Source organism: Numida meleagris, chromosome 6 (genome assembly GCF_002078875.1).
Source record: "Numida meleagris isolate 19003 breed g44 Domestic line chromosome 6, NumMel1.0, whole genome shotgun sequence".
Lineage (NCBI taxonomy): Eukaryota > Metazoa > Chordata > Aves > Galliformes > Numididae > Numida > Numida meleagris.
Window position 1 is genome coordinate 4,272,446 of NC_034414.1, and position 22,735 is coordinate 4,295,180.

At 40.0% G+C, this 22,735-nt stretch overlaps 1 protein-coding gene across 6 annotated transcripts in view; it reads left to right on the top strand.

Moving 5' to 3' along the window:
• Positions 1-22,735, top strand: part of ANO5 (anoctamin 5) — a 55,811-nt gene that overhangs the window by 26,235 nt on the left and 6,841 nt on the right. For all 6 annotated transcript variants that reach the window (XM_021401890.1, XM_021401892.1, XM_021401891.1 and 3 more), the window contains 14 exons: positions 3,337-3,450; positions 7,605-7,673; positions 8,827-9,111; positions 9,452-9,565; positions 10,679-10,794; positions 11,528-11,662; positions 12,403-12,508; positions 12,598-12,658; positions 13,998-14,149; positions 17,626-17,700; positions 18,312-18,534; positions 20,364-20,533; positions 21,597-21,694; positions 21,912-22,042. In XM_021401890.1, the coding sequence (XP_021257565.1) occupies positions 3,337-3,450; positions 7,605-7,673; positions 8,827-9,111; positions 9,452-9,565; positions 10,679-10,794; positions 11,528-11,662; positions 12,403-12,508; positions 12,598-12,658; positions 13,998-14,149; positions 17,626-17,700; positions 18,312-18,534; positions 20,364-20,533; positions 21,597-21,694; positions 21,912-22,042 (1,849 nt within the window). The remainder of the gene's footprint in view (positions 1-3,336; positions 3,451-7,604; positions 7,674-8,826; positions 9,112-9,451; positions 9,566-10,678; positions 10,795-11,527; positions 11,663-12,402; positions 12,509-12,597; positions 12,659-13,997; positions 14,150-17,625; positions 17,701-18,311; positions 18,535-20,363; positions 20,534-21,596; positions 21,695-21,911; positions 22,043-22,735) is intronic.

Here is a 22,735-nt window from a genome sequence, read left to right on the forward strand (position 1 = left end):
GGGAATTAACTCTTTAACTGCCCGTACCTTACATGATGTAATGATGTGGAATACCGACAACAAAAAATCACAAAACCATAACATTACTTCAGGACAATGAGTAGTCCTTATAAATCTGCTTTATGCATCCTCTGGACGCAGTGGTGCATGCTGAGCACTATCACATCGCTTCACGGAGTCATGCAGTGACAGGTTGGAGGTGAACACCAGAGGTCTCCTCCTCAAGGCAAGGCCAACTTCAGATGTGGATCAGGTTAGAACGATAGAATGGTTTGGGTTGGAAAGGACCTTACAGATCATGTAGATCCAACCCCCAGCCGTGGTTGCTTAGTCCGTCAAGCTGTGGATCCCAAGGATGGAGATGACGCAGTCTGTTTGGGCAACCTGTTGGACCTGTTCCTGCTCAGCCACTCCTTCAAATCCAGCAGGAATTTTCCTTGTTGCAACTTGCAGCTTTCACCATATGCCTCCGAGAGGAGACTGGCTCCATCTCCTCAGTAATTCCTCACTGGATATCATTTAGTTATTCAAAAGCTTCTGCTTGGTGTCTGTCTGTATTGTGCTGGGAAGTTTTAATTTGGTTACTTGTATTACCGAAGAAGCTCATCAAAGACCATCTGCTATGATGAGAGGTATAACTCAATAACTGTGGCTTGTCCAAGATGAGTTATTTTGAACACAGTTCTGAGAAGAGCTGTGAAGAAGTAAAATGTAGTCCAGAGTGTTCTATGATTCACAAATACAGCCAATGCAAATGATCACCATTTCAGGCATTTTAGCCCCATAAGTGCACATTTAGGCACAGAATAGCATGAATATGCAAGACTGATCTTGTTCTTCCCATGAAATTCAAATGTAGCACACTGGAAAGGAATTATTTATGGGTTTCATGAGTACGCTTGTCATTATCCACAATGAATAAATTTATGCAGAGGACAGAGTTGAGAAATATTCTCCTTCACAAAGCGGATACAAAGGTGACTACTGCATCTTCTTAAATGGCTGCTGAGACCTTTAGTGACTGAGTGGGATTCCAACACATCGTGGGAAACAAGCAAACTTGGATGGCACTGAAGATAAAATGGTACTTCAGTTGTGTGGAATGATCTAGCTGTAACTGGGCTACACAGAGAATTTGGGACACTCATTTGGCAAGACTTTTTTGAAGTTGTTATATTTGTGTATGTGGTTTTTGTTAGTTCACGAGGACAGAGATGCTCTGTATGAGCATCTCTGCCTTTTTTAATTGGTGATTGAGGTATCCTGATCTTTACATTAATTCCTAAGATTAGATGTTGCTAGAGTGCTGCTTAGGCATCAGTTAACTGTAACATTGAATAATTACAGTACTGTTATACTGTGTAGGTTTCAGTGTGGTTTTGTGCACTAATCAGCCTAACACCTAACAGCTGCAAATTATACAGTTGTTTGTAAAAACACAGCTGAACAAAATAGAAAATGCTACTCCTTTCCTTTCATTGGATTCCATGATTATTGTGAGCATCTGAATCTTGCCTGATTGTGTGCTACATTTAGTAGCACCAGTGTAGCTGGTGAAGGGGCAAAAAGTTGTACAACACGATGGGAAAACAGGGATTGTTTAATATTTTTCAAACTTGAGCATATTTGAACAGAAGCACATGTCCTGGAATACATGGGTATTATGCTCGTAGCCTTTTCAGCTCTGGGATGATGTAGCTGCTATTTTCATTTTATGTTTCAGTGGATCCAACATGACGCAGGTATAATAGTACCATGCATGCTCCATTCATTAGCCAGTACCTGTTTCTGTTGTCATCTTTGCATTACATTCAAAGAAACCTTCTTACTGTTCTTCTACACTATGCTTAAGTGTCCAAATAATGGCAATTAGCGTTCTCAGAGCTGTTCAAAAACCCCTGAATTTATAAAGCACAGTCATGCTGTTTGTGCATGGCCATGATTTTGCTGGTACTTGGAGGCCTTTCCTGGTCTTGGTAAGGACTGCTCGCTGACACCAAGCACAGGGTGCTGCTGGAAGCATCTCCCTTTGGGACTTGGAGAGGAATGGCATGCTAACTAACTACTTGTTGGTTATTCCAGCAGAGTGGAAGGAGATATAATCTGTTCCTGAAGCGTCGACTCAGGGTAAAACAGTGATGAATGATATTGCAAGTGCCTTGGATGGTTGCAGTAATAACATGCTTCACTGTGTGGTGTCTTCTGTTAACTGAGAGCAAGGTTCACCGTTGCAAATATTTTGTGCTTTTCCAGAGCCTTTTTTCACATGCATCTTTATATGGTTTAAGAGGGAGAAAGATGTATCTCTCTGAGTTACTCTTTTTTGTTTCTGCTCTACTAAAATGAAAACCCACTTGGGTTCTATATGACTCCGTGCTAATTTGTTGATTGTCCCATTAAACAACAATAAAAAACCAAAACAAACCAACTTCCTTAGCATGGAGTTAAATTTAGCCCTGATTTTTACCTGCCAGAGGGAACACTTTGCCATATGAACCTGGAGTCTTTTAGGCAATTTGGTAGAGCTGAATGTTAATGCAATAATAAATAATATTACCTAATATTAACTTTCATAGTGGAAGGAGGTAATTATCTTTGTTTGCTGAACATTAATTGTTGTAGCCTATTAGTGGATAAGATTAGTGTTACTGATACAAAATTCGGATATGCTGATAATTGAAAACATGAACCTCAATAGTTCAATTAGAATATCAATTTCCCTGTTGCGTTGATGCATTTTATCCATTTTCTTTTTTTTTTATTTTTTTTCTTCAGGGAACTAAATATTCAGTTTTGAAATATAACCGCTGTGTCATTTATGTGCCAGTTTGTACATGATCGTTCCTGGGACGTACTTCCCTGTGGTGGCTGGCCTTAGTGACTCTTGTTGCATAGAAATAAATGCATGGGTTTCACTTCTTGCTGCCTGCTTCAAGCTGATGAATGATGCCCTCCAATGCTTTGGTGCAGAGTGGTGTTCCTACTAACTGCAGAAAAACTCATACTGCCAAGTAACGCTTGTCTTGATTGTTTGTGACACGTTCTAAAAAGTGTTTAAGAAGAAATGATAGCATTGTTCACAGGCATCACTACACTAATGTGTATTATATTTACTCTTTGTATACCAGTTATTTACTGGTTTGTGACGTTTGTGGTTATAATCAATGTGAAAATGATTGCAGCTGCATATAGCCCTTGTTAAAACTTGCCTGAGTGTATCTTCAGCTATGAAGAAACTGAAAAATTGGGGCAATTTTAAGGAAACCGCTCTGCCTTCTGTTATTTTAGAGCAGTGGCAATACTTGATTTTTAATTGTGTGCCCGTATCTTCTGCAGATCGATAAAAGACATGAAAGCAAAGATTCAATATTCTTCAGGGATGGTGTCAGGAGGATTGATTTTGTTCTCTCCTATGTGGATGATCTTAATAAAGAATGGGAAAAGAAGTTGGTAAGTTTGCTTTCTTGAGGTCTCATCAATTATTATCTATTGTTACCTGGATATCAATTGCTAAGCCTTTCAAATTGCTGCACTCAGCTGGAACTGAACTTTGTAAAAAGATCTCATAAATGTGCAAAATGCCATTCTGTGTACAGAAATCTGTGTAATGTACTATTGTGTGTTAGGAAGCAATTTTATTGGGTTTTGGAGGACTTTATTTACTGAATTGATCACTCGGTTGTTTGGGTCGTTCAGTATATTCTACAGTCAGTTTAATGCCAAATGATTTTGCTTTCTTTTTTAAATAATCTTAGAAGTAGGTGAGGCTTTAAGTGAGCCTATATCTGTATTGCGTTAATGAAGGAGCTTTCTTCTAAATAAGGTATTATCCAAGTTAGTTGTAGCAATAATGTATATTCTTTTAAATAAATGGGCACCGTTTTGATTTTTCATCCTTACCTTCATTTAGCAGAAAGAGAACTAGATTAGAATCCATGTTAGAATCCATGCAATTCTTCTTTTAAGGCTTATTTAGGACTCTTTTGTTACTGAACAAGCACAGCATCTCCTCTCTGAGCTTTAGCTTGGATTTGATTTGCTCTCTACATACATGTTCTCATTGTTCTAGTAAAATACTTAACGTGGCTTTGGTAAGAGACCTCCCATGGAACAAAGTACACTGTAGCCGGAACAAGGAAGCATGGGCCTCCCTCTAAAATGTCAATTGGTGATCATCCTTGGGCTTCCCAGCAAGATCCAGTTGCCTGAATGGCAACGTTTTCTGTGGCGCCATAGAATCTTACAAAGGCATGCTTTATCAAACCCACCTTGCTTCTCTGTCAGGCCATAATCCTAGTTAGATTCTTTTATCTACTGTAAAGTAAAATGCATTTTAAAAAGAATGAAGAGAAGTCCAGTCAGTGTAGAGAGAGGAAAAACATATCGATGCAATATATGTGAAAGCAACTCTTAAAATAAACCTTTTGCATGAGTCATGTTCAAATAGCATGAGGGAAGAAGCGGAGACTATTTAGGTAATACTTAAAGCTGAAAGGAAAATTAGCTAGTTGCTCACTCTAGTTACTCATTTCTGTTGTTGCAGCAATTTCCTTCTTAATTGCTTTATAGATCGTTAGCGGGTGGCTGGAATCTTAGCCAGACAAGAGGCCGTGTACATGGTTGTCATTATTTACTGAAGGATTTACATGGAGAGGAAAAAAAATACATGAAAACTAGCAGCTAATATTATAGTTCCTCCTTGAGGTAAAGATGCACTTTGTAGGAAGAAACCTTTGTCTTGTGAAATTGCAGAACATACCTACATCGAGTTTTGTGGGATTTTATTCTTATGTCTCTTCCCACAAGAGTTGACAGATCCTTGAAAGAAGGCCTGGGATTTGTGGCTGTGCAGGTCAGCTTTGCATGTGTCACTGGTAGGGCACGTCACCTTTCACGTGGTTCTTGGGAATCTGCAGAGAAAAGGAAATGTACCCTATATTTATGTCCAGCAAAGATCTTTATACAACGAATATGCCAGTAAATGAATGCAGATATTTGTGCTCAGAAGTACTGTGCTGTTGTTTAAATATTGATGCAGCACAGATTGTGGAATTTGGTTGAGATACTGTGGTGGCAATGGCATGCTTGGTCCTGGAAAGAAATGTATGTTTCTGTTACTGCAGCACAGTGATGAAGCAAAATGCAGCAGCTAAGAATGGAATTGTTCATCGAAAGAGAAAAACAGTTGTGACAAATGGTTCTGGTTCCTTGTCTCAAGGAAACAGCTTTATTCTGCATTTCTAAGGGGGGGGGGGGGTGAATAATTCCTTTGTGTGTTTCAGCATGGCTCTGATACAGATGCAAGATGTTCATCTTCCTCCTTAGCTTCCTGCAGAGCAAACATGTTCACTTCCCTGGTGTTTCCCAGAAACTGTCCAGCTTGAAGTCTATTTTGAATTTGCCTTCTATAAGCTACATGTATAAATCCTAATCACAAGATCACTGTAGACAAAAATTAATATTTTGGTGAGACAGTAGCTTTCTTTTTCCTTAAAGCATCTAGCAGAGAGTCGGAAGTATTTTATCAATAAATGAAATGTATGAGAATATGGAAAAAATAAATAACATTCCAAAAACATATCTAAGAAATGATTCACACAGAAACAGGGTGGTGCTCCCTGCCTGACAGAAAGGGGAAAGTGAAGAGAGTCATCACCCTAATCATACAGTGCTACATCTGCAGTAGGTGTTTTAGTGCTGTTGGACTTTGGCTCTTGCTTTGCTAATCTTATCAGCACAGTTCATTGTGCTCAGACACATGGCAGGAGGTGAAGTTACCCTTGCCCAAGCCCAAGGGCACTGCCACAGCAGTGCTTGGGTTGCTTTCTACCCAATATTGGCCACAGTGGTCTCAGAAAACAGGGTTTCTATCTTTTACAGGTGCTCCTGAGAGGTTTAAGAACTGTGCTTAAACCAAATGTGAGGAAGGAGATTGGCCCGTTATCACTGTCCGACCCACGGGGCTGTTTGTGTCCCTCTGGAATAGCAGGGCAGGGTCTGAAGTGGAAACCCAAATACATGCCCCAAAAGTGTAGCTTTTTAGGGCTGAGGTAGTGAGCATAAGATTGTTCTTGTATAGATTAAAACACAAAAGAAAAAATGGCACTGGGACAAGAGCACTTTTTGTCCAGCTTAAGCCTTTGCTAACAATGAGAGGAAATATAGTGTTTGGCTAGAAAGGAGGGGAATGTTTTTTTTTGGTTTTGTTTGTTTTTCCAGCAGATTGATTTCCTTTGAAAGATGGCTATTTCAGGTGTCTGGGAAGTACATTCACATGTTTCAGAGAAGGTGGCATATGAGAAGAGAGCAAGGTGGTAAAAAGCACACCCTTTCCATTAGTGCGCTTCATCCTGCTAAGTCTACAGTAAGAGAAGAAAAGTCAGACAGGGCTTGTCCTTTGGCTCTGTCTATGATTAAGCTGCACAGTTTAAGGAGGAGCTGGGTGAGAGTATCTCTGGTGGCAGGGGGCCCTGAGCTGGCTTGCCTGGACCTCCTCTAGGGTTTGCCAGGGAAAGAACAATGGCAGAGTGCTTTGCTGGGGGAAAACAGCATCCAGAACAGCACATTTTTGGATACGAAGCTCACCCTATTTGCTAGGTTATCCAGTGACTAATTTAATGACTACAGATATTTGGCAAAATGAGATGTTAGGGGTAAGGTAGAGCCTTGCTAGTAACATAGTAAATATATCAACATATTTTAGTATAGATCTGAGAGCTGTTCTTCAGTCTGTATTCGTTGATCTGAGTACTTTATGCAAACTCAAATGTAAATAGGGCAGCCTGCTCCTCACAGAAACAGCAACAGGGAATCGGCTGGAAACTGTGATGTTGTTTTTCTCCTTCATCGTGTGCGTGTTTAAACATCATGTAAGACTGTGGTAGAGAGAACACATGACATGTCATTACAGGTTTTAGCAAGAAATCAACTGATTGTCCATCTGGTGCTTTCTAATGAGGCCAGGGCTCGATAGTTAGTGCAACTTGCGGTTATTCTGGCACGCAAATTTTATGCAATTAAAGGGAAATTAATTCAGTCTCTCAATAGGAGAAAAAACTGCAGAGAATGAGGGGAGGAGTGTCTTTCTTGCCTAAAGACACTACCTACAATTACTGGCAGAAGTACAGGGCTCAAGCAGGACACCTCGGCGCTGGTTGCATGCTGCCCCAGGCACATTTACTTATCTCTGCCTGAAGTCCATGCTGACTTGACACAGGCAAAGCACATCTGGGCTCTCACGTGATGATTCTGTAGTCTTATCTAGCTGTCCAGCTAAGCTGTTTATGAAGCACATTGAATTGTCTGCAATTGGTACCTGAGCATTTGCATCAGGCAGGGTTATTAAACTGGAGACACCACAAACACTAACAGATAACATTAACCCTAACCTGAATGCTTCCAGAATTTTTCTTTTTATCTAGTTTTTCCATCTTACTAGAAATATTGCTGGATTTTAATGGTAACACTTGTACCAACTCAGAAATGCTCAAGACTTGGCTTGCTTGTCCACTTAACAGGATGGCACGGTGTATGAGCCTGTTCCTGAGCTGTGGGTTTCACATTGTGGGTCAGCCAGCAAGTAAAACATGTTTATTTCTCTTCAGGAAAGAAGAAAAGAATTTGAGAGCAATCTGCAGAAGGCTGGTTTGGAACTAGAAACAGAAGACAAGAAGGTAGGAAAAGGAGAAAAAGCAACTCAAGAAAAACTAGTACTAAACAAATAGACCTGCAGATAAGTACTTAGCATATAGCACTTTGCTGCCTTGTGAGAAAAATTACAGAAGACTCTAGCAGATTTCAGTGGAGCATGATTTAGTTAAGTCTAGCTAAATTTGTCTAGTGGAATTATTTTTCCAGGCACGTTCCTAAGGATTGTGCAAAGAAAGTCATTATGTTTCAGAGAAAAGTGATTGTGTTTTTGATTTCATAACAAAAAGAAATCAGTTCCAAACTAGCCCTGAATTCACATAGACCTGTGTAAAGGGGAAGCATGCTCACAGCTAGATGTAATCTCACCAAACAGTCAGAAACATATCTGGCCCACAGTGAATAGATTAGCATCTGCTCACTGGGTGTGGCAGTTCCAATGAGGACAGCCCCTAGTGTAACAGCTTCAGGACATTTGATCAGTGTTGCTGTTTGGGTTTTTAAGTGGAGAGCAGAAGATGCTGATTTCTACAATCAGTATGTTTTTGTATGTTTCTTTCTGCCAGAGACAGAGTGAGGCAAAATAACTTGTGATGAAATCCAGGCTCTCTAGCCTTAGATGGAGATTCATGGAGCAATATGTTACACTATCTGATGCTGCTTTCTTCTATGTGCATGTATGTGGCATGCTACAAGGACACGTGTAGGGTGACGCCCCGTGAGAAGATTATTCCTTATCATAGCTGCAGGGCTGTAACAGATGTTGCAGCTCTTGGTAGTGTGCTCTTGCAAGGAGCCACATACGGTCTGCTTTGCTGTATGAGAACTGCCCGTCCAGGAGGCAGAGCACCCTGAAAACCTGCAGGAGAGCTGGGCTGCCAAATGGCAGCACCACACAGCGAGCCCTTGCATTTCCAATGCCCTCAGCATGCCGTGAGCATGCTCGGGCCTCACAGTGCAAGGTGATTGCAGTCTGAAAAGCATTTAATGGTGCAAAGATTATCTGCATTAACAGCCAGCCATTCACATAGCCATTCAGTGTTTAAAACTTAAAGTCTAAAAAAAAAAAAAGCTTTCAAAACGGTGTAAAAAGAAATAAGTAGTGTGTAACAACTCCACTGATAAATCCTGCAGTAAAACACAGTAAATCTGATGTCAGATTTGACTTCTGTGGGACAGGAATCTGAAGATGGCAAAATTTACTTTGTGAAGATCCATGCCCCGTGGGAGGTTCTCATCACATACGCAGAAGTGCTGAACATTAAAGTTCCCATCAGGGAAAATGATATTCCCTCAACGGTGGAGAACCCCCTGGACTGCATGCTTACACCATTCAGGCTGCCTGAGAAGGTGATGCACCCAGAGCCAGATTATTTCACTGCGCCATTCAGCAAGGACAAGCAGGAGCTGTACCTCATTAATGATGAGAGCACTTTCTTCTCTCCATCCATGAGAAACAGGATAGTACGTATGCAACTTTTGTCTGCTTTCGTTTACGTGTTGGTTTACACTGACCGTAGGAATATATGTTCAAGGAAGGAAAATATAAGCTGTTATGCCTGTGAGTAAATATGAGGAAGCCTAGAGGTTTCTTAGAATGCTGGATTAATGTATTTAAAAATGTACTTCTGTACTTCTCCCGGGCAGGCTTGCCCTCCACAGTCACTCAGGGAAGGGCTTTCTGAAGAACTACTTTTTCCTTTGCGTGTTATTCTTGCAGATTACAGAGTGCACAGCCTTTGCAGAACTCTGTTAGGTGGCCTTAAAGCAGGAAAGGACTGAAATTCATGTATTTAAATCTCAGGTTAATTATATTCTTACACGTTGTCCATATGGAACAGAAGAAGGGAAGAAGAAGTTTGGGATTAAAAGACTGCTAAATAACGGCACCTATTCAGCTGCATACCCTCTTCATGATGTAAGTATTTTAGCATTCCACTCCCTCGAGTATTTACCAGCGTTTTTATCTTTCACCTACTGTGACATTGCTGTTTCCAGCAGAAATGAAAATGGACTCAAACCCTTTCAGTTTGTCCTGGTAATTGATTCTGTTTTGCAGTACACAGGAAATATCTGCCAGCCTTACTGTTGGGCTTTTATATTCTGAAAGGTTTCTTCCCATGGATGAGTTTCTAGGGTCTACTTAAAAAAGTCAGTCCCATAATTTCTAGGAAACTTATTCCGTAGTATGTTCCTATAATGTTTATGATACAGATAATGTGGTAATATGTTAGAAAGATAAATGTAAGTTTATAGGGAGAGAGTATAGCTGATGAGACTCTAGGCTGTACTGCTGCCAGAAAGTACCTCATACTGTTGGGAGCACCAAAAAACAGACAGTAAGGAGCAGTGTTGTGAATATCTTTTCTATACATTGATGAACGTTACTAGAGTAAATTAGTGTCAAAATTTCATTTGGTGTGTCTTTGTATTCAACTTCAAAAACGACAGCGCTGAGTACATGCTAGTGCAATGACAAGGAGCAGGGGAAAACTCTGACTTATGTTCTCTGGCAGTACAGCTCTCAGTGAAATGCTTTTGGCTGTGGAATTTACAATGAGAGACTGCTTCTGAGCTACAGAAAAAAAGATTTAAATTTCCATTATTTTTCCTGAATCAGGAGTGAAGTAGTGGTTTTCTATTTCTGGGAAACTTGAATTTCTGCAGCTGCATATGCTACACCAGTGTAAAGGGACAAACCATTTACTGCAGTAACCTACTGGAGCAAATGAGTATTGCAGTTCATGTTGCTGTACTAGTGCAGCTTTGGTGTAACATAGCGTGAAGTGGCTCTGTGCAGTACAGGTTGTTTTAATGTCTAAGATGTTTACTGAAAATGTATATCATCTTAGAACACACGTATATGAAGAAGTTTCTATTTAAAATGCTGAAGGAGAGTGCGGTTGAGTGAATTGCAAATTATTTTAATTGCCAGTTAAGAGATGTACATGATTATTAATGCTCGCTTCTTTCAATTTAGTGTTTGAGTCTGTTGATGAGCTGTTTTGCCTTTCCTCTGATTTGCTCACAGTGCCAGTACTGGAAAAAGGCAAGTGATCCAAACTGTGACAATGAGAGATACACACTGTACATGGAGTGGGCCCGTTTCTTGCGGTTCTACAAAGAGCAGCCTTTGGATCTCATCAGGTAAAATATTGTCTGCTTTGTATTACAGTGAAAACCAATTAAATATAATAAGCTTACAGATTTGTATTTATTTTTGCTGGGTGAAGTTCTGGTGAGAATCAGACACATAAGAGGGTACTGGGTCTTTGGAGGACACAGTATGTGTTTTAACTAGCAACTGGAAAAATGCTGTTCTGCAAATAAAGCCTCATCCAGTCTAGCCAGCACTCCTGGGATCGATAGATGAACACATATAAAGAATATCTTGCATTTTATAATCAATCTCTGCCACAATTTTTAAAGATTAATTTGAAATTTTCAAATTTCAGTGTAGACTTGAAAAAATGTTGGTGAAATCAGTTTCTGAAGCTTGACTCGTAATTCAGTGTTAAACTTGAAGTTAAGCTAACCTTACCCAAGATTTCTTTGATTCAGCTCATATAGTCTTAATAATGACTGCACATTACTGCATTCATGGGTTGCAGCTGCCCTTCTGCTACACAACCAGTTCTATTTCTGTGAGAAACTACCTTTACGTTCTAACTGTGTAATCAGAACCATTGTGCCCATTTGTGTAACTCACTGGAAAATAAAAAAGTAGATCTTCATTTACATTACCCTGAGGGAAAGAGAATGATTTAAAGCTGGAGCTCTTGGTGGAGGTTATGGGAGTGGGGAAGGGGAAGTCAAATGAGGCCATGTATTTTATTCATTCAAATTGTTAAGTTTTGTTGATGTTTTTTTTTGTACTCAGGAAGTACTATGGTGAAAAGATTGGAATCTATTTTGCCTGGCTAGGATTTTACACTGAGATGTTGTTCCTTGCTGCAGTCGTTGGCGTAATCTGTTTTCTTTATGGCTTGTTTACAATGGATGAAAATATGAGCAGGTGAGCGTAATGCGGAAAATCTCCTGAGCTTGCAATGGTAAAAGCTAAGCAAGGCAAAAACATTGTTCATGGAGAAAGACAGGTAATGAGCTTTTAAACTCAGCAGACAATTTTGTTTTTCACCTACCTATATTGACCTAAATGGTGGTGAACAGTCAGAGAACAGGTAGCTATTAATTAGTAAGACTCAACTTGTAGGTGAAAAGCAGTATTTTATTGCCCTTTGGCAACAGCTTCTAATAGTAGAGTACCTGCAATATATAAGGCCTAAAGAATATCACTGACATGTCTCAAAATTGTTTGCTTCAAGTGTACATTGTTTCATTATGCTTTTATATTTTAATCTATCTTGCGGAGTATTGACCTTTTTATGTCAGTCATCATTTTTGCTGACTACTGGAAGCATGAGTGCAGTACAGGTCAGCAGTGTTCTGCCATCAGAGATGGCTTGATTATGTCAGAAACCAGTTTGTATCCCGCATGTGCAGTACAGTTCCTTTCAGACTTCTGTTTTGTTACTGGAAAAAAATCAGAAGGCCGAGGCCCAAGCCAAGGGAATAGCTAGTTAGCCTACTTGTAGCAGCTTCTTTTTCTTGGATTGCCCTTAGCTTCTGTGTTAAGCTGCAGATGTTGAGCTTTGAACAAAGGAAGCTTCAACATCTTTATTTTTGAGGAAATACATTTCACGCAGTGTCTCTTTAGATGCTATAAAAACATATTCTGTATGTTTCTGTCCTCAGCAAAGAGATCTGTGATGCTGCAATTGGAGGAGAGATCATCATGTGTCCTCTTTGTGACCGAGAGTGTGAGTACTGGAGACTAAACACCACCTGTGAGTCCTCAGAGGTCTGTACCTGCTTCTTCAGCCTTTTCTCATGTTTGTTCATACTGAAAACTGGTTTCTTACTGAATGTTTCCTCTGTATTCTGTTGCAGTATTCCCATTTGTTTGACAACGTGGCAACTCTTTTTTTTGCCATTTTCATGGGCATATGGGGTGAGTACATTTGCTAATAAGTTTTAGGTCAAGCAACAGAAAAATCTTGACCAAACTGCTGAGGGAGGTGTGAAGAAAGGAGGTGGATGGCTTTAATATCCTGCCTCCGCTGCAGAAGTGATTATTAGCAGCACTGTTAGGATGAAAATCACTTGGATTCTGTTCCAGTGAAGTTCATAAGTTATAGTAGGTTTTGATGATGTGGAAATAGATGCATTTCCTGAGACTGCCTGTAAGCATGGGATCACGCAAACTGAAATTGCTCAGACTTGAAGATTAGATTATTCTGCATATAAGTTATTTTCCTGGAGTTCATATGTCTTTATAGATGTGGGATACCAAGGCTGTTATTTCTCATTCCCTAAATACCTTGTCTACCGGCTGGAACATTATATGAGATATAACTAAGTCTTCAGTTTGGTTACAGACACAGATCTCTGTGTGCTAATGTATTTGTTATCGAAGGATATAGCAAGTAGCCTTTTCAGAGATTTCTCAAAAAAAGAATTTTGAATGAGATGATTTTGTATTGCAGTTTTCCTAAACTTGTTGTGGTTTTAAGCGCTAGCCTTTGAGTGACATAGATTACTCATTCAGGAAGTACCAGGAAAAGACTTTAGAACTGCAAAATATAAGGTTTTCTGTGGCTGTATAAGCTATGGAGTCTCCCCACCTCAAATAAGAGCAATCAGGTGACCAAAGGTTTACATTTCAAATTAGTTTACAGAAGGCTTTTAAAACATTATATGATAATATACCTTTTATAGCTGTTTACATATGAAACAAGTTCCTTCTAATAACTATATATATATTTTTAAACAGCAAACTTAAAGCTATCCTCACTTTTGACCATACGAAGCGTTGGACGTCCCCTATCTCTAGAATGACCATCATATCAAATAACCATCCAAAAGCAACAGAAATCCTTGAATGTAACAGTTTAGCTCTGCTTACTTGTAGTAGTTTTCATGCATTACACAGTTATACACAAGCAATGAATTGAATTATCATAGTTTTTTTCTGCTAGTTCTATATTATTTGTATGTGAGAAGTAATGAAAGCTGTAATTGAGCATGGTTGTCATAACCATGCCAATAGCCATTGTCTGTCTTAGCATTTCCCATTTCATCCACTTCTGGAATTAAATTAACTAATAAACGTACTTAATCTGTGTTTAAGTCTTAGCTTTGAAATTCAAAAGGCAGCCAGTAAAAATAGATGAGTCATATTGCGAGAGTAAACAATAGCCTAAAGAATAGAAGCCAGTGCAGAAACAAGTTTAATTGGTTCAGAAGGTTGTTCACTTTTCTATTCTAACTATACTTAACACTTCCAACAGTTACACTTTTCTTGGAGTTCTGGAAGAGGCGGCAAGCAAGACTGAAATATGAGTGGGATTTGGTTGATTTTGAAGAGGAGCAGCAACAACTCCAGCTGAGGCCAGAGTATGAGGCCAAGTGTACCCAAAAGAAGAAGAATCCCGTAACTCAGGTAACGTACAGACTGGGTGGACAGGAGTGCGCATTCAGGTGTGCTGGAAGATAGTTTGATAGTGTGTGAGTTCTGTAATCTAATCAGTAGGTAAAGATCCATGTGACACGTATGGGTTGTATCAGAAGAAATAATTTCTCTGCTGAAAACAGCTGACAGCAGTGTAGCTGTGTTAGCATGCTGCAGCTAATAACCCTGCCTTCCAAGGGGCTGTTAGCCCCAGGGCAGCACCATCATGGTGTGGCTGTAGTGCTTCCCAGCTGAAATGAACAGGAACCAAGGGCTCTCTGCACTTCAGCCTTTTTCACGTGACAAGGCATGGTCCATCTCTTAGACCACAGCATGTCTTTGTCTAGGTTTTGACCCAGCAAAAATGAGCACGTGTGTTTTTCCCTCTGGAATGTGCTCATAATTTTCATTAATTATCCTCTAAGGATTTAGATTTCCACAGGAAACTGATATGTTAAATGAGGAGCACAAAGGCAGAGTTTATACCTTTCACTTGGCTAACACCATCTTTATGGTGTCCTTCACATTACAGCACAGCTGTCTCTGAAATATTCACACCTTTCTAAGCACTCTTTCTCATCCTTTTACAACATATTAGGGAGCAGTCATCTTCACCTAAAGATGGACAAGTGTGACTAGCTGTGGTTTTTCCTCAGATATACAGACACATTGCTGGGGTACATTAGAGAGATGAAGGTTGCTGAAGCCCATGGTATGATATCTAATAGAGATATAATTAATCACACTATTTGACTGTGTTACATTGTCTAAATACCTACTAGAAGTTAATTGTCTTCATTTACGTTTAATTTAGGTAGGAATTACCTGTTGCATTCCAACACAACATCCACCACCTTAATTTGGAGCATTTTTAAATCAATCTCCCGTTTTCCGGAATTGTGTATAAATATTTCACTTTCCCTAGTCATGAGTACAATAAGGTAACACAGTCTTCAGAAAAGAAACAGAACTTAGCATCACTGTTGTATCAACAGTAGACTTATTTTTCAGGTCTGTCTCCATTGTTATTAGGAAATGCACATGCTAAATTTATTTCTTGTGAGTTTTTCTGTCTCTCCTTTCCCCTCTACACATTCAGCATTAATGTTGTTCTCATGCCAGCGCCTTGCATTCTGCAGTCGCACACAGATCTTTGAAGACAAGCACTATGGTTTTGAGCGTAGCTCTGTCAAGGTATTGCTCTCTGCATGCTCAGGAAAACAGTTTCAAGGAAATGATAATTTTTGCCAAGCTAGTTCAGCTAATTGCAAACAGGTGCTGATGGGTTGTGTGCTATGTGCTAGTTTGCCTTCCTGTGTACACTTTGGTTCAAAACCTCCACTTTCTTCCATAGCTGTGTAGTAGCAAAAACCAGCAGAACCACTGTGGTTCTGCTGCCATGGAAGGAGAGGGGAGATCAGAAGCAGTTCATGGCCCTGATGTGCTCTGAGGTCATGTGCTGCAGCAGAGCATGATCGTGTGAGGATAGGGAAGTAATGGCCTGGGTTGTGGGCAGCACTTACCTACAGCGGGGACCAAAACCTATGGCCTGCTGAAATTAAGCACCCGTAGCAGTCAAACATGGCATGGGTTAATGTAACTGTCTGAGGGCAAGACTGTTCTCTCTACAGTCATGCAGCTTCCATAAGTCAGGCAGCTTATTTGGAATTCATTCAGGAGATAGAAATTGGACTTTGATATGTTTTTATCTGTGACCGAGATACTGCACTGTTCGGTGCTTTATAACTATGCATTAACATTTGCCGTAAAAATTCAATGACTGCATAATCCTTTATTTTATGACACATAAATTTATTACTTCGGTGGATTTTCAGAAGCTTTTGTGCAGCAGGGTTTAGCAGTGATCCTTATCAGTACCCAGTTACAGCAAACCAAGCAGGTTGGCCACACCGTGGTATGATTTCACTTTATTAAATAATGTGCAATACTGAGCAGTGACTTCAAATAAATTAATTCTGCAGACTGGGTAAGATGATATAGATACAGGTCACTGAGTTTCTTGCATCCCAAGGCTAGCTTTGCTGCAGTCACAAAACCATTTCATCATTATTCCTGGCCATGATTCGAAGTTCTAGGTGCACTGAAATAGAAATTATCGTGCACTGAAATAGAAATTAGCCATCTTCAGGCTTTAATTAACACCTCATTTGCTATTAAAATAGTATTGGCATCATTCTCACGGTACTAAACAATTTAACTAGAACATAAGTGAAGTCTGCTTTTGCTGATTACTGTAGGATCATCATTTACATAAATAACAAAGGCTTCCAATCATTGCACCACATTATTTTGCTCCAAGGTAGAAAATTGCTGAAGTAGCCTAGAATGTGTGAGACATTCATTCCCTTGTACAGAATATAGATGTTATTTATTAATAGGTATAAAAATGTTATGAGCCTACGTAAAGTCACCTGATCATAGAATCATAGAATGGCTTGGGTTGGATGGTACCCCAAGGATCATAGAGTTCCAGCCTTGATCTCTATACTTGTATCTCATCTTCAGCTGGTTTTATAGTTCTATTGATAGATCCTCTGTTACCACCATTAAAAAACTTGTAATCGTTGGAGATGGAAGTATTGATACTGGTGCTGATCAGTTCAGTATATAGTCGCTGACAGTATGCTTCAAGTTGTGCTGGCCTGTAGTAACCTGGGTTTCTTTGTCCAAGAGGAACAGAAATATGTCACAGTGCCCCAGCCTGAAGATTTATCAAATTCAGATTACTTGGTAATAAATTGTATTCCATAGGCATTAATTTTTAAATGATCATTTCCTAATATGTGTGATATGGTATTCTAGGAATTAGAGTTGGTTGAGAAAGAGAGACCTTTACACCAACACGGAAAGCTGTTCTTGTGCTATGTGGGAATACTCTTCTGGGTAAGACCTAGCTGCCTGATGCTGCGGCAGAGACGGGCAACTAATGAGTGTAGCCATTTCTTCAATTCAAAAATTGAAGGAGTGGGGGAAAATGCTTTCTGGCTGTGTGGAGAAACATAGTACATCCAAGTGAATGATCGTTTTACCAAACCTTGACATTAATTTCCTAAAATTCAGTCCAGTTCTGAACTCAGCACGGTACAACAGCTTACCTAGCAAAACAGTAACCGTTCAGTCCTGTTCCTGCAATGGAGAAGTTGGTCTTTTTCCTTCAGCTGCTAATTGATACTTTGCAAAGGTTTAACCATTCTTTCCAGGTACTGTCTTCATTCTTAGCATTGTTATGGCCACTTCTGTCCTGATATTTTTAATTTTTTTCTGTTGTTGTTGTTCAGCACATCCAAAATCCTATCCTGTCTACCCCTTTAGAGAGAGAGGGGTTCTGAGCGGTTTTCCTCGGATGTGGTTACTTTCACACAGCTGTTGAGAGCTCTGTGTGCTGCCTGATGTTAGAATAAGATGATAGATTTGTGAACTATGCTGTGCTTGCTTGACTGTTTCAGGAAATGGAGCCTTATTTGCCTCTAACTAGCCAGGCTGTGCGGTTCTGCATCTCAGGAACTACAGTGTTGTTCTGGGTGAGCATCTTTTTTGAATTGTCACGTTAACATCTATCACAGTTGCTGATCACCACTAATTATGGCATTAACATGTACTAGCATGGTAGGTTGCTGCCTGTTACTGTCCTGCTGATTTCCTGCTGTCATGCAAAATGCATTTCAATTGAGAAGGCAAAGAAACAAAATACTGGAGATCTGTCAATAACCAGTAATTTGAAGAGACCTTAATAGCATAGAGGTAACTTTTTCTATGGCTTACATGCTATACTGAAAAAATTGTGCAGCAAAGGTATATAAACAAAGTATTATTATTCACTACAATAAAGTATAGAAATATCTCTAGAGTAAATTTCAGGGTGGACAGTATAATCTAACTTGTCTTTTCCACCTCCACTTCTGAATCTGTATCCTTCTGCACAACTTTTTGGAATGTCTGCTTGTCTTCTTTTAACAAAGTAATTTTAGTGGGTTTAATATATCTAATATAACAATTTTATTGTCTACTTTGCATTTCAGTGCTGCTGAACTCATAAAGAATTGAAGTATAAAGCATGATGCTGACCTTATTTCAAATATGTGTGCGTTACAGCTAAACAGATCTGTGTGTCTGAAATCTGTCCTTTCCTTAGGTGTCTCTGATCATAGCTAGCATGATAGCTGTGATTGTGTATCGCCTTGCAGTGTATGCTGCCTTTGCCAGCCTCATGGAAAATACTCAGAGTCTGCAGCCTATCAGTGGATTACTGACACCTCAGCTGGCAACTTCGGTCACAGCCTCTTGCCTGAATTTTGTCATCATCATGATACTGAATTTCATATATGAGAGAATAGCTATCTGGATCACTGATATGGGTGAGCAGTGCTAAACATCTTCACTGCATTTCAGTAGTTATCATAAGCTCCTTTCTCATAGTGCCACGTTTGCATGTATTAAAACCAGCCTGACAGAGACAACTGCAGTTCTGAACGTGATTAAAATAATTAAAAAGTCAATGCATAATGATTTTTAGGAAGCTGAACATTATTAGGTGTTTGTAGTTTGTACAGCTGTCATACGAACAGTTGGGTGATTATTTTTTCCTTTTGAGGTTTTATAAGTAGAAGCAAGAATTGGAAGGTGTATGTTACAGAAGCTTAACAGGACGTTACATTGTCTTCGTTTCGATTAATTGTACACCAGCTCTTGTCAGATGTGTGTTGAATACCTCACATGACCAGATTAGACCAAGAAAAGACAGAATAAGTAATTAATGTTGGTCTTTCTTTCTCGAAAGGCACGAATTATGACCATGAGGGCTCAGTTAAGTTATTTTGCTGCATGGAAGCGTGGGGGATGAATTTCTTAAGTGTCAGCACTGCCTATGGTTATCAGTTCAAGAGATAGGAATTCATTTACTTCTGTGGGACTGTTGCCCTCCAATGGCAGTCCTGTGAAATGCAGCTAGAAGAGGCTTAGAGGAGTGGCTCAGCGTCTGTTCTAGCTCCTTTCACTTAAATTTTTCAAAACAAAGCTAAGCCAGATTTTACTTGTGGATAAAAGCATGACCTATTTCTTGATGTAAGCACTTGAATGACTCACTGACAAAAGAAAAATAAATGTATGAGCTGTGTCCCAGAAAGATCACCTCTCCTTTCTGAGCACTGCCTTCACTATAGAGCACTGATGTCAGGTTCCTGGTAAATGCTTTCTGTTCCTCAATCACACAAACTTAAACCAAACGAGTTAACATGATGGTACTCAGATGTGAAATGACTTTAGCATAGGGCTGGTGAGGTCAACGTGTCTGCCACATCCTGAAAAATTCAGAGGAACTTAAATTTTTGTGGTTTATTTTCTTCCCCTTTCTTCTAGCTTGATTTCGTTGTATGTTAGCATTTAACAGGATATGTTATTAATAGTATGCTTAGGGCTTCCCGCTACCTTAAGAAGGTAAACGTGATGGGAAATGTGATTATTGAGGTAGGCAAACCTTAAGCAAAGGCTTAGTGATGTTACCTGTCACCATGATCAGGTTGGAAAAGACGTTCAAAATCACCAAGTGCAGCCATCAACCCCACCTATGGAGTCCTACCGCTACACCACGTCCATTAGTGCCATGTACATGCATCTTTGAAATAGATCCAAGGATGGCAACTGTCCCGCTTCCCTAGGCAGCTGGTATCCTGCCCTGTTCTTCCCCACTCTGAATTTCTCAGTTGAGAGGCACTGCACCTGTCTGGTTTCAGCTGATGTCAATTTAAGTTGCACGTATACAGTGCATTGCAAAAATAGCACTAACATCATTCTCGGCAACAAAGCAAAAATATTGCTTATCCTGTTCATTGCCAACATTAGAATTTACATACTCTAGAAGACCCTACTAGTTGCTGGTTGAGATGTGATATTTCTGAGATAAGAGATCTGGGGGTAGAACAAATGATATTAGATAGTATGAAGAAGGCAATAAACATTTCAAGAATGAATTCCACTTGTCTGCCTACTGAGAACAGTGCCTTGTAAATGAAGAGTAGGGTGTCTGAGAACAGGAGCTCCAACTGCTGAACTGAGTTTGGAGGGTATTTTTGGTTTTGTGTTCATTTCCTTTGGGATGTAAGGGCATTGTGGGTGACAAGTATTTATGGAAACTGTATCCTTTTAAGAGAGTGAAGGAAAATGAAGTCACTGTTCTCTCCTTTCACAGAGATTCCCAGAACTCATATGGAGTATGAGAACAGGCTCACTATGAAAATGTTTCTGTTCCAGTTTGTCAACTACTATTCATCCTGCTTCTATGTGGCCTTCTTCAAAGGGAAGTTTGTTGGTTACCCAGGTGCATACACATATATGTTTAATCGCTGGCGAAATGAAGAGGTAGGACTTTTTGATAAAGGTGGAGACCATAATTAAGTAATTAAACTCTTCATCCCTTTCAGCCTGGTGGGGGAGCCAGGTTGGTGGAGAGGGCTTCCATGTACTCTTCCTGCTGTTGCTAGTCAGGGAAACCCTGGCAGTGGAAAGCTGTGACTCTCAGCCACGTGGGTGAGAAATCTGAGTGCTATTCTTGGCCCCACTTCTCCTGAAATATCAGTGGATCTCACCATATGTTTTAAGAGTAATCCTCTACACTGAGGAAAACTGGGAGAAATGGAAATGGTTGCTGGCTTATGGGCATCCCCACTAAATTATAGCTACGTTTTCACAGAAACCATCCAGTAAGAGGCAGGTAAGGTTTTGCTTCTTTCGCATGTCATTGCTAATTATGCTGTCTGTACAGAAATGAAACGCAATCTTTACTGAAGTGTTGCATGGAAGTCAATAGTGGAGGAAAAACTTTAGGCAAAGCATAAAGAAATAATACAGTGTGGTTATTGATAGAGTATCTCCTAATACAACTCAACTACTAAATTCTTAAGAAGGCCACAATACAGAGCTGAAAGTTTGAAGGTAGTGTTCTTGGCAAACAAAAGAGACTGAATAATGGCAGTTATTTAAATGCGCCCAGTGAAGGGAAATGAAATGAACAGAAAATGCGGGCGCTTGCTAGGTCAGGGTTGGTCTGGTGTTCTGAGCTGCCCAGCCACCATAGATTCCCCTGGCTGGGGCTGTGGGGCTCCTGCTGCACTCAGGTCCTGCTGCTCCCTCCTCACAGTGGTCAGCCGGAAGCATCTCAGTATCTGAGTTGCCCTGTCTTTCAATGATCATTATGTTTGAGCATGTGCTTTATCAAGCATGCTGAGCATTTAATGCCTTTCTATAACAGCCTTGCTGAAAAGGATATCTTAGCTGGCAGCCTAGGTGAGAATTAATTATCATCCTAAGAATTCTTAAGATCTTTTCTTCTCTCCTTTCTTTAATTTATACAGCAGTAGGATGTATTTTGTCTGGGTAACATCTGTTATAAATGTCTGTTAATCGCCCAGTCTGTCTCTGGCAGTGTGATCCTGCAGGTTGCTTGATTGAATTGACGACACAGCTCACCATAGTCATGGCTGGCAAACAGATCTGGGGAAATATCCAAGAGGCCATTGTACCGTAAGTTCTCTTACACTATGATGCCTGTCTTATAAGGAAAGGAGTGGTAGCAAGCATTGGCATATGATGAAGCTAAGAACAATGAGTGCATAGAAAGTATAGAGGTTTTGACTTTCACAAACATGCTTTTCACAAGAAGCAGCAAAAGAGTATTGAAACAAGGAGCTTGCTTCGGGAAAGGATTTTCTCATTCTTAATTTTTGTTTTCTATATGCAGCTGGATTTGTAACTGGTGGGGACGGCGCAAAGCCAGAAGCAATCCAGAGAATTTGTATAGTCGCTGGGAGCAGGACCATGATCTGCAGACGTTTGGAGCCCTGGGCCTTTTCTATGAATATCTGGAAATGGGTAAGCTTTAAAAGTACAAATTTGGAATGAGGATAAGGTACTTTGCACTGACACAAGAAAACTGCATCTCAATGAGCTGTTGAGGGTTAATGGTACCACTTTAATCTAGTAAACAGGAGAGGGTTAATAGCTCTAAATGATTAAACAGGTAAGCCCAATTGTAAAGACACCTTTTTATTTATTTCTGTCTTTGAATGGGAGGGATGTCACAGAATCACTGCAAACACAGTTTCCCTCATTCGAATGCTGGACATTTTTCTCATTGCAACCAGCTGTATCCCATTCTTGTTTCCAAGCTGATGTCAGTGGAAATTCAAAGTGTGGGATGAGTGCCCAGTCTGCTGTGAGGGTGTGTGCTGCAGATGTGAGATCTGTGAACCAGATCAGAGGGAATCCATTTCATTTTAGGTGTGCGCTGAGATACAACCCAGCAGACCAGCAGGGGGACCACGAGTAACAGAGCTTTTCCTACGGTTCTGTAAACAGGATGCGCATATGAAATTTGTTTACAAAACCTGAGTGTATTGGTGTGTTGGGATTTATTGTTATCTGCTGCTTAAGCCAGACAAGAGGTTCTGTTTTTAAAATAAAGTGGCAGTACTAGCTCTGCAGTGAGGACTGATGCATTCTGCATCAAGAGATGTTTCATTTCGGTAATGGAGAAGACATGTGCAGTTTGACAGAAACTTGCTG